A 15,534-nucleotide genomic window follows, 5' to 3' on the forward strand; every position below is an offset into this window, starting at 1 on the left:
ATAAATTAATAATTGAATAAATATAAGAGAGAATAAGAGGAAAAAGTTGATCCAAGGTTGGAGAAAAAAATAAATAAACTATGTTAGTTTAAAAAAAAAAAGAAAAAAGAATGAATAAATAAATAAAAAACCAGCACAGGTGTTTCTCGATAGTCTCGATAGGTTTGTGCTGTTCTCACCATGTGCTTTATGACCATGTATTTTTATTATTGATGTTGTTGTTGCAATTGTTATCATCTTTCTGATTTATGTTTTGTTTTCTTTTTGTGGATTTGTGTGTGTGTGTGTGTGTGTGTGTGTGTGTGTGTGTGTGTGTGTGTGTGTGTGTTTTTCTTCTGTGTGAAGCACTTTGGATCAACTATGTTGTGTTTAAAGTGCTACATAAATGAAGTTGAAGTTGAAAAAACAATTTGAATGTAAAATGTAATACTACAGCCAACAGAATATGCTTAAATATAAAATAATGTCAGAATTCAGCTCACAGTACAGCTGTATTTATTGTAAAACAAATGTTATATGTTCTGTAAATGAAATGTTAGGTAGCAACTGAAGGTGCACGTTCACACGCTGGTCTCAGTGTATTTCAGCCAGTGTTGCAAAGGTGCTGCAGAAATCCTGCCACCTCCTCACACTGTTGGCACATTTCCTCTGTGTTGCAAACACTGTGAGAATTACTACAACCTGAGGTCAAGATCTTGAACTAAGTATTAAAAAGAAGAGCTCTTTAAATCTACCCTGCCCATCATAAATGTGTCAGGATTTAGGAATGAGGAGGGTCAGTTAGAGGGTGCAGGCTGCTCTAACATACTGTGATCTCTTTGAGGTCTTTGTCCTGTAAAGTCTGCAGGGGGTCGATAAAGTTCTGTTTGACGTTTATGTCCAGAGAGTCCTTCACGTCTGCCATCTGTCTCATGGCCTCACCCATCTCCACCAGAGCTCCACCTGTGGTACACAAACACACCACAACCTTTCAGTGAACATGTGTCCTGTCTTCTCTGCAGGACACTGCAACACACAATCATCTGAAGTTGTGTAACATGTTTTACTTTCAGCTCAGCAGCTCCATGAAACGTTCACAGGAGAGTTGTGTCTTCTTTTTAAAAAAGGACGCTCATGTTCCAATTTACATGAATTCATTTTGCACTCAACCATTATTGATTTTCATTTAACCTGTTGATTATTTTCTTTCTTTCTTTCTTTTTTTTGCTCTTTGTTTGTTGCATTATTTTAGGTGTGTGTGTGTGTGTGTGTGTGTGTGTGTGTGTGTGTGTGTGTGTGTCTGCATATGTGAGTTATTGTGATTCTCTGTATCTGAGGTTTTAGTGGGCATGTACAGTATAAAGTGTGCACATATAATTGGGTGAGTGAGTATAATATAATAATTGTGATTACAATTGAATGTGATTGTATGGAAGTTAGTGGCTGAGCAACTTAAGTAGACCAAATTATGTCATTTCATTTCTAGAAGGAATGATAATTATGTTGACAGATTATTAGTGTTGTGTCCTTGCTCACTTCAATAAAAAAATGTGATTCTTTAGAGCAGGGGTGTCAAACATGCGGCCCATGGGCCAGAACCGGCCCGCCAAGGGATGCGACCCAGCCCACTTTCCTTTCTGTGTTCTTTTCCTTCCTTCCTTCTGTCCTTCCTTCCTCCCTACCTTCCTTTTTTCCTTTTTTCATTCCTTCCATCTGTCCTTCCTACCTTCCTTTTTTCCTTTCTTCGTTCCTTTCTTCCTTCCATCTGTCCTTCCTCCCTTTCTTCCTTCTGTTCTTCCTTCCTTCCTTCCTCCGTTTCTTCCATCTGTCCTTCCTTCTTTCCTTCTGTCCTTCCTGTCATCTGTCCTTCCTACCTTCCTGTTTTCCTTTCTTCGTTCGTTTGTTCGCTCCTTCCTTCCTTCCTTCCTTCCTCTGTTTCTTCCATCTGTCCTTCCTTCTTTCCTTCCTTCCTTCTGTCTGTCCTTCCTACCTTTCTTCCATCTTTCCTTTTGTCTGTCTTTCCTTCCTTCCCTTCTTATTTCCTTCCTTCCTTCACTCCATCTTTTTAATGATCCGGCCCACATCAGATCAAATTGGTCTGTATGTGGCCCTTGAATGAAAATGAGTTTGACACCTCTGGTTTAGAGTGTAAAATGTCAGAAAATATAAAAAAAAAATGCCCATCACAATTTCCTAAAGTAAAGATGATGTCATCACATTGGTTGTTGTGTCCAATCAGCACTCCACAACCTACAAATATCAAGTATACTATTACAGTATACAGATTTTTGCTGTAAAAATGACATGGAAAAATAGTTTGATTATCGAAATATCTGCCTGTGACTCTGAATGAATCCTCTTTCTAGCCAGTGTTTGTTATGGTGCATGTGAGTGTTAGTACCAAACACAGAGTCCTCTCCCAGTTCATGGCCGTAGCGCAGCATGCAGTCTCCCAGCAGGCCTTCTGTCTGGGGGTAGCCGGTGGTCTTCACCTGCCCTCTGATCTTGGACACTGTGTTCAGCATGTTGAGTTTGGCTCGAGAGGCTACAGAGGAAAAACATAGAATTCACTGTATTCTTGTTTCTCGAGACAGTGAAACAGCTGATTATACAACAAATGAACCTCCATGTGTTTACCTGGGTTAGGCTGCAGGTATTCTGTGGTTTTGGACAAGAGGTCAAACACTGACTTGTTGGTCACCTCAATTTTCTGATGAAAAAAAAAAGAAGATAAAAGAAGATGAGATGTTGCAGTTGTGAGCATACATAGTTATGACCATTTACTTTACCCATAGGAAACAGATTTAATTAACACATTAAACATTAAATGAACAGTTCAACGCTAATATTCTTATTTTCTGAGAGTAAAACGAGAGGATTGATATTAATGTCACATCTCATCTGAGTGTTACAGAGCTGGAGTCAGGACATGGTTAGCCTAGCTTAGCATAAAGACTGGAAGCAGGGGGAAGGAGATACATGTTAAATAATGAGATAATGTTGGTGTAGGTGTGTTTCTACCACTTTGAAAGGAGCCACCAGGTTTACAGTTGTAAAGATAAGTTAAGCTAAAGCTCGTTTTAACCGAAAACTTCAGTCACTTAGTTGTGTTGATATTGGCAGAGTAGAATCTTTCAAATCCACTCAGGGATAAGATCATCATTTCAATCATTTCACTCCTGATAAGTTTTGAATCAATCAAAAGATGAGCTGTCTCTCCTCACATCAATCCAGCTCTACTCAGTGTAACCCTATACATCCATCACAGGACTGTGTTTACTGCTGAGCACACACATCTGCACTGAACACACCCTCTCCATCTCCATGAAGTCTTCATCCAGCTTCGTCCCCTCTGCCCCGCTGATCTTTTCACTGAGTAGCTGCACAGAGAGAGAGAGAGAAGAGAGAATTATGGAGGGCTGACAAATACAGTACACACAACACAAGAACAAGAGGCGGTTAGAAGAATACCCATTAACCTGAACACCATTCACACTGTTTCTGCACTGTTTTACTGTGTACAGTGAAGGAAACATACAGTTGTTTTTAGAATGTGTGTGTTATTCAAGGTTTTACTGAGTCTACCACTTAAAAGGTGCACAGTGGGGGAACATTTCACTAGGAGTGCTAATGAGCAATGAACCATGATGGACATGCACAATGGTTGCTGCTAAAGCTGAACCATTTTGAAAAGAATATCTAATTGTGGTGACTTTTACTGATATTGCAATTATGATATGGTTTGCGATGTTAAAGGGAATGAAGTCTGTCACAATAATTACATTAATAAGACTGCTAGTTAGTAAACATGGATGTGAATAATTACGGGTTCAACATTTTCCAAATGATTGAATGTGTTCTATGAGGAATGAAATGCATTCAACGTGTTTATTAGGGTGATTCTAATGAAATCTGTGTTTTAAAGATTTCACACATAAAATCTTTAAATTGACTTTTCATCAGAGAACTTCCTTTTTAGGAATTAATATCAATGTCTCTCAAGTGTGTGAGTGTTAATAATTTACTGATCTTTTCAAACAAACTCCTTTTCAATCCTTAAAAATCCCATTATAGCAACAGTCTGGAAACTTCCAGACAATTAGGACAGCTAATACATTTTCACATTTAAAAAAAAACTAAATTATTAAAAGTCATGTACAATGCTGAAATTACAATTTGTGCAAGGTAGATAAAATTGTTATCTTTATTATATTTATATGACTAAATTACATGTTATATATTTATATTTTAAATCATAACTACCATGGTATTTTATTGGTTTTGTGAGAATGTCCCTCTAGGATGCACACAATGTGTTTTAGTCAGAAATAAACCCTACATGAATAAATAAAGTATTAGTCATGTGTTGGGAGAATCCCCTTTAAAAGAAGTCATATGCAGTGCAGTATGTTCTTTCTATAGTAGTGTACAGCTCAGCTTAACTGCAGGAGTCTGATCCTCAAACTGAACAGCAGAGAGACAGATTGGTGATGATGTCATCTAAAGACAAATCCTGGTGATGTTAAGACTATGAATAATAGAACAACTGCCGGGACATGACTGTGGCTTTACTGTATGTGTACATTTTACTGACTGAAAGCTGAACACACGTTAAAACTGAGCCCACACTTGTTGATACAACCAAATAAAAGAGTCAATCATGTTACTTCATTTTCTTGACAATAACTTTTTTATCTTAATCCAGTTGGATATTGCTGTCAGATGGAATCCTTGTAACTTCATATTTCATTTTTAGCATACTAGGTGTCCAAAAGAGAAAAATGTATTATCAACATCAACATTATTATCATCAGGAGAATGGGTCAAGCCTTGTGTTGTATAATTATGAAGCCTGACCCCCCCCCCCCAAAAAAAAAAGCACATGTGGTTTTTTCTCCCATCATGTATCATCACAGTATGGTAGAACCAGCCATTAATATATTGTGTGGAAAAAAGCAACATTTTATAATGCTCTAAGTATTAACATTAGAGGGTTAGGGTTAGTGTTACACAACTGGTATTAAGAGTGGACAATATGGAAATATGGAAATATATATCACTGTGTAACACTTCATATACAAATAATTGACAGAATTGTCTGTTTTTCTGCTAATTGAGCAAATTAAACACATGAAGAATTATTCCATCACACAATGAGTCCTGCTCACTGATTTTGAGTAAACGTAAATGATCTAATACAGACAGATATATTAAACACATAGCATTGTATAAACAGTGTCTTTTCACTTTGAAAAAATTGTCAACTTGGGAAATGTATATTTGAGACAATGACCGGTTTTGTTTTTTTAGCTAGTCAATTAAATCTTCATATTTTCACCATCAGTGTATGAATGTGTGTTGTGGCCCATTTATGCTCAACATTAAATACGGATACAGACAGAGCCTTCAGTCCGTGCTCTGCGTTCATTTCGTTCGTATTTCTGCACGTTTCCATAAAGCTTACAGATACAGACCAAACAGAGCAGTACCACCAGAAACCCTGGGGGGGCAGTGTTGTTGTCACTACTCGATACATAGCTCTAGTGAGACACGAAGAAGAAATAACAATGGAGGAACATTTTGAGGAAAGGTTGTGTGAGTTGGTTAGAAACTTTAAACATATCGTTTTTGTCTTTTATGCAAGAGGAACATTATCAATATCTCCTCCACAGTCGCCATGTTTGTTTTTGAGTTTGTTGTTGTCATAAACTTTTGACTCTGTGCTGCCCCCTGGTGGATGTATTGGTTAACATCCATGCCAACGTAAAGGACGCATGGAAGTATGTGAGCAGTGACGGTAACATCGTTTGAAAAGGACGGATACATTTTCGTACGTACGTTGAGCATAAATGGGCCTTAATGGGTGAATGTGAAAGCACTTTGAGTGGTCAAGAAGACTGGAAAAGTGCTTTATAAGTACAGTCTGTTTACCATTTACTTTAAAAGGCAATTTTATGTGTTTGTAGTTACTGATTTTACATTTCCAAATCATCTGAGCTACAGAAAGAAGTGAAAATGTACAGCTGGGTTAGACTGCTCTTTCCATGTATGACAGGCAGTAACACTCCTGAGCCTGCAAGCTTTTAAAAAGTGTGTCAAACACAGGAATGAGAGACTTTGACACCATTCTGTGGCAGATTTACAAAGGATTAAAATTATGTGTGCACTAACAGAGGACTCATACTGAAAGATTGAGGGCAGCTGGCAATTTAGGAAGAAAAGTTCTGATTGCAGGTCAGAAAAAAATCATTCCTGACATACTGCAAGTGTTCTTACAGTGTTCACCATTGTAGGTATTATTTTGTAATGTATTCTCACATTCATCTATTTCCTGTACATCCTTGAAAACTCACCAAACTTTTAACCAAAATTATCATGATCCACTGATCAAAAATAATATTTTATTATATTGAAAGGGACACCTCATGAATTGAATTTGTTAAAATGTACCCAGAAAAGTACCATAAATACCACAAAGAGGATTAGAAGCTTTTCAGATGACTGTTATGTTCAGTCACTCTCTGACCAGAACAAACCAATCTGCTGTTAGGAGCAGTCAACCAATAGCAGGTTAAATTTAGAGCAGGCACCAGCTAAGAGAAAGTCCAATTCACACTCTGTTAATAGCATCATCTACCAGAGAGCTGTGAAGTGAGAGAAACCTGGAGATACAGCCCAGAATAACAAAGGTTCACAATATTCAAACACGTCTTAAAGTAGCAGTCAGGTGTTCATATGAACAGTAAAGAGGTTTTCCTCTCTGTAATCATTCCTCCTGTTCATACTGACTATTAAAAGATCTCCTTCAAATGTGCTTTCAATGGAAGTGATGGAGGACTAAATCATTTAAAAGTAGATGATCAGCTTCTATTGAGCTTCAGCAGTATGAGTTATCATATCAAGTGATATCTGACACATTTACAGTCTTTTTACCATCAGATTCCCTCTTAGAGTCTGGTTTAAGGTTTGTGTGTGAAAAAACGTGTGCAAACTTGACATCACCTGCAAAAAATGTGCAAGCTGATCTACTAACGCAGTGCACTGAGGTTTGAGTCTTTCAACTGTGTAAGATAATACACACTATCCATTTAGTACGTTTTCTATAATGAATATGTAATATGAGGCGTTTTAACCTCAGTGTGTAAAATACAGGGAGGAGAAAATGCAAATATGTTATTTAGCACGCACATTGTGATTTACCAAACCTGAAGGTAATGTTTCTGACACTAACTGCGTCTATAAATAATACCTTTGAAGGACAGGTATTGACCAGCTGTTACTATGGAGACGAGGAGGCACAATGACAGAATACATACAGGACGGAGTTTTTACACCTGTGTTATAATTTTGGAGTGGAATATTTTTGGTTTTACTAACAGCATCGACTTTATCAATAATACTCTCCCATATGTGTTTCTTTCTGGTAATATTAGTTTTTGTAATAACTGAATATATTAGTTAAACTCTTCCACTAGAATCTGATCACATTTCATTTTGCTCTTGCAGCTTTCTACTCGTCCAAACTCTCCATTAAGACACAAAACCCTCATTTAAATACTGCTGTCTGCACCTGTTGCTCCTGTTTTCATTTACACACTTATTCTTAGTAGATCACCTGCAAAACACACGCAAACAAAACACGCAATCTATTGCACCGTGCGCGCAATTTAGTACCCTTTATTTGGGATCTTAGTAAATCAGGCCTTAGTGGAAAGAGGAACTTTGCTACTAAAAACACTGTAACACTGAAACATAGAAGATGAAGATTTGACTCATTTGGACGCTGAAGCTTCATATTAGCTTCACATCAACTTTCACTTTTACTCAGAAGGAGGACTGTGGATTTAGTCCTCCATCACTTCCATTGTAAGAGCATTATGAAGAGATCTTCTAATGGTCAGTATGAACAGGAGGAATCATTACAGACAGAAAAACAAGGCTCCTGATTGTTGTTTTAAGATAAATTGTGAACCTGCCCTTTAATATAATCTTCTGTCCAGATTCCCTAGAAAAGAAGACTTTAGAAGCAGAGTCTTCATATCATCAGACAGCACAATATCTAGGATTCCAAATTCACAGTGTAGCTTAAACTACGAAAACTCAAAGACATCAAACACAACAGACTGGTTTTCCAGATGATTGTAGCATCTCTGACTCATTCACATTTATTTTACTCTGTAATGTCATGTCAGTGTGACACTGATCCTGCCTCACACTGAAGCAGCTAAATGCAATTAAGCCATCATTCAATTTATTATGATGCGTTTCCTGCTGTGATGTGAACATGTCTTCAGTAAAAAGGTCACATACAAGAATGATACAAATCAATGGATATTTAGTTTTGTGAGATGTGCTGTGGCACTCATACTGTATGTAAAATGATATGGATGCTAAATATACCTTGATACAACATGTGACTCTGTTTCTCATACATTCAGTTATTAGTGACGGCCCGTCCCAGTAAAACTTTACCCTCCACTAATTGATTTTCTATTTTTGGAGCTGTGCACTCTGCTCTCATCATGCTCTCTTTCTCTGATAAACTCCCAAACAGGCCCAGACACACCTGCACTGACTCACTCCAAATATTTCAAAATAAGATGATTAACAAATAGAAAACTGAGACATACATATTATTGTATATATGAATGTTGTAATGGATTACAATATGGAAATGAAGAAAACATGGACATATGATTATTTACTTTACTTATACATATGTATTTGAGTTTAATGAAAAAAATTAAATTAACTAAACACCTAAAATTCGATTGTGCATCTACATCAATTAGTCAAGCAGCAATCATAGACTGTAAAAAGAAGAGACTTCATGGTACATTCAGGTGCACCTCTGAAATCTACATTGCTTCTTATGGCACAGCGTGTGAAACCTCATGGTGCATTCAAGAGCACCATGTAAACACAAATCTATACTTACAGTAGATGGCTAACAGAGGTTGTTTAAAACGAGGAAGTATCTTTTACTACAACTTTGTAATAAATAGATACTAAAGATATGAATATAAAGATAGAAAATAGACAACAGATATAACATCAATATCCATTTAAATTCTGCAGAGGCACATTTAAATTCAGTTGGTTGAAGGGATGGATTTTGATTGGCTGGCAGTCAAATTGCTGTAAAAATGATCCCAGCTATATAATGCACCACTGTCGTAATTGTTCTAGTTGTGGTGTGATTTATAGTTACAGTTCTTGGTGTGGGCGGCCCTGAACACCATATTTTATGCTTCTATCTCAGTAACAAAGTTGACTCTGTTTCATCTTTTGGTTTCGTATGACGTATTTAGGTGTTTTACCTGCTGTAGGAATATATTATACTTTCATCTCTGTGTGGCTCAATATGGTTTTGCTCACTTGCTGTCTTGTCTGGAAAACATTTTGTAAACTAAATAGACTCTGAGTCTGTGAGAAACACATGATATGTCTAAGTGCTGAGTCACCACATGATCATATGAAATAGAAGGTGAGAAGTCTAATATTATACAGTGTGTGACAGTCTTCTCGGCTGTCGTTGTTAAAGTGACAGGAGATAATTATGATGTGACCGCTGGGACGCTATGGATGCTACAGCACACACGTCATCTCTTCACACCGGAGTTTAAGATAGAGCAGCTGATCACACAGTCGTACCTGGAAAGTTAAATGTTATTTAAAGCTCCGATGAGTCATCGTCTCAACAGGAAATCCTCATTTCAGAGCTGTAAGTAAACACCACATAAATGACGTGCTGCTGTAATCAGGCGTCGGCGGTGGAGTGTCAGTCGTGTGGTCACTGTGATCACAGCCTGCTTATATATCACATAATAAGATCTGCATATCACACAGCCAGCTTATTATAGAAGATCTATGACTTTCTACTGATAATGATCTCACATGATACTGTGAGATCACTCTACATCCAGGTGATCAAAGCTTTTACATGTTGCTTAAGAATGGACATTTCACTGACTGTCCTTTGTCAAGGCACTGTAATTATTGTAATATATAATTATTGATGCCAAAATGAAGAAATGAAACACAATATACCCCCAAATGATCTAAATAAATCAAATACATCCTCCTGTTCACACTGATGTGCTTTGTTCTCACCTATTTATTAAATTATTAAAATGAATTAATATTAATTTCTCACTGAAATGCTCTCTATTAAGTTGAGTTCAGTCACATTAACACCATATTTTATGCTTTTATATTGAAAAACAATGTCGACTCTCTGTTTATGATGTATTTAGGTGTTTTACTTACTGTAGGAATATATATTATCCTTTAATCTCTGTGTGGTTGAATATGATTTGCTCACTTGCTGTCTTGTCATTGGATGTTATTTTTTGCTCTTCTGGAAATCCCTTTATTTTCCTGTTTTTGGAACGTTCTGTATCATTGAGATTAGAACAGATGACACATATAGGCAAACACAACTTAGTCTAGTTTATACTGGCATAAAACAGTATCAACAGGTGTGTCATTATTACTGCTAACTGGTAGGTTAGTGTGGTGACCTTTCAGCACAGCTGTAAATAAACTTAATGATTGATACAGTCCATGCAGGTGAGCCAGGTTCATGGTTCTTGTGATAGTGAATGATCTCTGACTGTCATGGTTCACTGGGACACTTAAAGAGAACAGCAGCATTTTGAATGTTATTAGTAACACCTGAGCCTTACCTACAATAATATCATATCTTAACAACTGTGGGCTGTGGGTTTAAACTGACTTTCCTGGTTCCGTTCAGCAGCTGAAATCCCACCTAAACACTCTTAAAGTGTGTTTAGACTACACGACACCAGTACAATGAATAAAAGTGCACAAAATGTGGAAAATGTACATAGAATAACTAGGAAGACTAGTAATATGATTAAACATATTCTTCTTGCTTCTATTCACATGATGAGTATTGAATGAAGTATCACTTTAAGGTACTTAAGATTGGTACTGGTATCTTCATTTTATACTTATAAAACATTTTTCTGGATCACTCAGCTCCAGTTTTGTCTGATAAACAAATCTGGATTTGTTAAATAAATAACTTTAATCACCACAATTGTTATTGATTTGTATTCCAGCCAAACGCAAGATCATCTGAAACAAAAACATGTGACTTCTAACAGTACTGCATGACCTCAGCTGCATTTGAAGTGTGACCTAAACAGCTGTGTCAGTGTCCCATTTTCATTTTATGATAATGTTAGGTAACAATATCACAGTAAATGCTTTTTTATCATGATAATAATCAGCTTTTCTCAAATACTACGATTTATTAAGAAGTTCCCAGAGCTGTGTTTTGTGTATGAAAGGTTTAACATGTTGCAGATTTGAACAAATACAATGTCTTCATGTCAATTTGAACCTGGTATGACAACAGGGGTTAACTTAAAAAACAAGGTATAGTTCAATTTAAATGAGGCTTACTGACCATAATCTACAAGACTATGTGTAAAACCTGTGGTAGTAAGTGTGAATGAAGTCTAGTCTAACACAGAATTGGGTGAGCATTTCTACCTTAAAGACTGTGTAAAGTGAATTCAGACATTTTCTTCTAAACACATTAAATAGGTCATAAATGTATTTCTAAAAAAGGTGTAAAAAGCATTTCAACCATTTAGATTTGAATTGTGGAGCTAGACTTCACAAACTGTGTTTCAAGATTTCTGTGTTCAGGATTTAGTGGGCGGGTCTGAAAAATCATAAACCTGCCCCTGCTGCTGTAGAGATATAAATACATTCAGCACACACTACTACTACTACTACAGTCTACAGTTAGCCAGTTAGCCGCTGAGCTAGCAGACGAGCTAGCCGTTGAGCTAGCCACCGAGTTAGCAGCAGAAAGCTCTTAGATGTAGCGTCCATGTTTCTGGTAGAGGCGGGCATGCCCACAGTGTTTGGTAGCAGAGAAAGAGGCTGAGTTTTACACAACTTTGAAGCCTAATTTCATATATTTGGTGATTTTTTAAATCATTCAAATTTGGCAGGGTGGTTAACAACACACTTTTCTGTGGTATGTCAAACTCAGAACACATATTTATTCTTACTTTACACTGACTTTAAGCTTTATAAACAGACTGGGCTATTTTTGAGTTGAAGTTGCACAGCCAATGGGAAGCCAATAGGAGAGTTATACACTAAACAAGACATAGTTTTAAAGGTTGTTAAACGTTTAAAACAGTTGACTGGAAATGACTGTACGCAGCTGTGATTCTTAGATTCTAGGCCCCTAGTCATGTTCTGTTAATATGTTCATTGTTCTCTGATGAAACGAACGAGTAACAAAGCTCCTTCCTGGTGCTTAAAGGAAATAAAGCTGGTGAAAACAGCAATAGCCATGATAAATATACTGTCAGACTCTTTCACTGTGTTTTATAGTAAGATGGATATACCTGCATGCCTCTTTGTGTGAAACATCTGAAGTCATGTGAGTCAGCTGCAGCAGAGAGTGATGGGTAAGAGGGGGGGGAGACAGGGTGGGCAGCAGTGGACTGTATTGTCTTGTATCAGTTAATGACGCCAGCAGCTCTGGAGTCAGTGCTGCTGCTGCCAGGCCTTATGTAAGCAACCAAAACAATGTACAGTACCACCGGGGCTCTGGGAAAGCATGGGAGGAGGAGGGGGGGGGGGGGGGGGGGGGGTGGAGGTGTGTGTGTGTGTGTGTGTGTGTGTGTGTGTGTCGATCCTGTGTATGTGTAGTCGTGGAAGTCAGGCAGTATAATGAGCAGTTACACAAGCAGGGACAGAAAAAAAACAGAGGAAACAGAGTCACTAGTGATTTGAAATGTCATAAAGAACAAGAGCGGAACAGTAACGGAGAGCTTCCAGAGAAAATAACACGAGGCCTGTTCCTGGTTTCATCGTCACATGCTTGAAAACGGTTCAGCACGTTCACTGTTCATTGTAGCTACATTTCCATCAACTGAACTACCCACACTGCTATCTGCCTCAGTTGGACTTTGTGTTAAGTGCTTGGATGCTGACAAAGAGAACGACGATATCGTACTTTATCAGGTCAGCATCAGTGTGCACAGTCAGCATTCAGACCATACAGAGTCTGTATCCTGGCTGTAGCCTCTCAGCCTGTTAACCCTCCTGTTGAACTCAAGGGTCTATTTTGACCCAGGAGGACAACAAGTGTGATTGTGTGCTGCCATAAAAAAATTGAAGTGGTTTCAAAGCAGTATCCTGAATAAATGTTGGCATATACCAGTGTGTGAAAGTCACTCATTTCTGTGTTAGACCTTTAATTTAAATGAAAGTATACCTCTATATTTTGAGTTGTCCTCCCGGGTCCAAATTGACCCAAGGACAACCGGAGGGTTAAAAGAATTCCTTTTTTTTATTTTATTTTTTTTAAAACTCAAATATTAGGTATAGTTTCATTTAAATGAGGCCTATTATCCACAATTTCCAAAACATGTGTAAAACAAGGTAATAAGTTAGAATGAAGTTGGCTAAAAAGGTCTAACAATTGGGTGATAATGTATACCTTATGATTTATAAACAGTCAAACCAGACCATGTCCATTTTGACCCGAGTGGACAAAAGTTGCAGGGTTGATGGAAAGACAACACATGGATTAAATGCAGGAAAGTGTGTTTATATAAAGTATCCCATAATTCATGATATCTCTCTTCAAGTCCAGAAGTGTATAATTTGCACAGCTCATCACAGAGGTGATGGGATGTGAACCTATCTTCAAGTCAGGTGTTTTTCCATCCTGCCAAACAGAGGGCTCAACTGCCCGCTGTCCCAGTACAGGTACTGTGTGTGTGTGTATATGTGTGTGTGTGTGTGTGTGTGTGTGCCAAGTGCTGCCAACAATTACAGAGTTGTAGGCAGCAAGTGGGTCAGAGTGGTAAAATTAGCAGACTCAGAGAGGAGAAATGAGCCCAGTTCTGGCTGCTGCTGCCTTTCTAGGACAGTGGAGGAGGGTGAGCATGCTGAGAGAAACACAACATTAAATCTTTATAGGCTGAATGCAAAAAGTGCAGCATACTGACATACTGCTGGAGCCATCAGCCTAATACGTTTTATGTATATTTATGATCTGTCGTGTTTACGCAATTCTACTTTATAACACGTTTTATTTCGCCATTGACTACTGACTCATCACTCCTCTTTACCAGCTGGTAGATGATGCAAGTGATCAACAACAGGGTTAAAAAAATAAGTCGGTTTCAGGCCACAATTTGGCTTTTGTTGTGGTTCAAATATTGACATCCACAGAAATGTTTGGTGTCATTTTGAACCGGAGCATCTGCAGATCAATTCCATACCTGATATGTTAAGATGAAGAAATCCCTGTTTTAGTTTGCTTTGCTGCAATCTACAATGTTTGAATTGAATTGAGAAATTTGGACTTAACTTGTTTACTGTTCTAACTAAAATCATGTTTTTTCCTATTTTACTTTTTCATTTTCTACATGTTTTTAGTGCTGTGCCTTGTCACATGTTTTAAATAGACAGATAATGTTTGGGTTTGGGGGGGGCAGGCTGGGACAATGGCACGCTCCAGGGTCAGATGTATTACAAGCTGCAAGCAGCAGGTGACAGCTGGGGCAGTAAATGACTGGTGCTGGCCCAGCAGAGTGCACATCCCTCGCTTTTAATCCACACTGACGCCATCTAATCTACACATTACAGCTGCAATTATCCCGAGAGGTGAACTGAGAGCCAACACGATCCCCAAAGTCGCTCTGAAAGTGAAACCTCTCCGATTGATGGAGGATGTGGGGGGGGGGGGGGGGGGGGGGGGGGGGGTTTGGACGTGGAGGGACCCTACAGTGAGCTGCAGTCTTCGGTGTCAGGATGTTCGTTTTATTCTTGGATCAAAGCGGCTTCCAGCATTGTGTGTTCGTTTACGGTCATTTCTTTGATTGAGGGATCTGAGTGTTCCTTCTTTTCCTGCACTCTGATCAGAAGGCTGTACAGATGGGCCTGAGGGAGCAGAGGGGTCACACACACACACACACACACACACACACACACACACACACACACACACACTGCTGGTTCCTTCCTCTGCTGAGTGCACACACACACACACACACACACACCCCAACATTGCAGCACAATATCCTTGTCTTTTTGCTCATACAGCTTAGTCTAAACAAACTCTATAATGAGCCAGCTGCCAGATAATAACACTGTAACTGAGTATATGGCACAGTGCACGTTTTATGCATATAGTCAGAGTCACCATAACTGCTTTTATTGGACGATATATTGTCTCAGGAATAATCGCGATAAACAATATTATTGTGTGTATTGTGTTATTACAGTTTCCATATTCAACTGTTAAAGGATCATTCCTATTTATTTCAACATCATGACCCATGCTCAACCATTTGAGTCACAGGAACACCAAACATCCATTTTCTCAACTGCATTTAGGAATCCAGTCCAATTGTCATAGATCAGTGGAGGTGCAGGCTGTGCTCCAGCACCACTGTTAATCACTCTCTCAGCTGGAGGCTATTTAACGAATGGTGGTGCCTACTGCCATGTAAACAACCCATCTACAGAACAGAGCTGAGGTATGAT

At 38.3% G+C, this 15,534-nt stretch overlaps 1 protein-coding gene across 2 annotated transcripts in view; it reads right to left on the bottom strand.

Moving 5' to 3' along the window:
* The window catches only part of sh3gl3a (SH3-domain GRB2-like 3a), a 48,415-nt gene that overhangs the window by 10,996 nt on the left and 21,885 nt on the right, over positions 1–15,534 (bottom strand). For both annotated transcript variants that reach the window (XM_053322722.1, XM_053322717.1), the window contains exons 2-5: positions 3,291–3,359; positions 2,617–2,689; positions 2,381–2,524; positions 809–942 (exon numbers count right to left, since the gene is read on the bottom strand). In XM_053322722.1, the coding sequence (XP_053178697.1) occupies positions 809–942; positions 2,381–2,524; positions 2,617–2,689; positions 3,291–3,359 (420 nt within the window). The remainder of the gene's footprint in view (positions 1–808; positions 943–2,380; positions 2,525–2,616; positions 2,690–3,290; positions 3,360–15,534) is intronic.

Source organism: Scomber japonicus, chromosome 1 (assembly GCF_027409825.1).
Source record: "Scomber japonicus isolate fScoJap1 chromosome 1, fScoJap1.pri, whole genome shotgun sequence".
Lineage (NCBI taxonomy): Eukaryota > Metazoa > Chordata > Actinopteri > Scombriformes > Scombridae > Scomber > Scomber japonicus.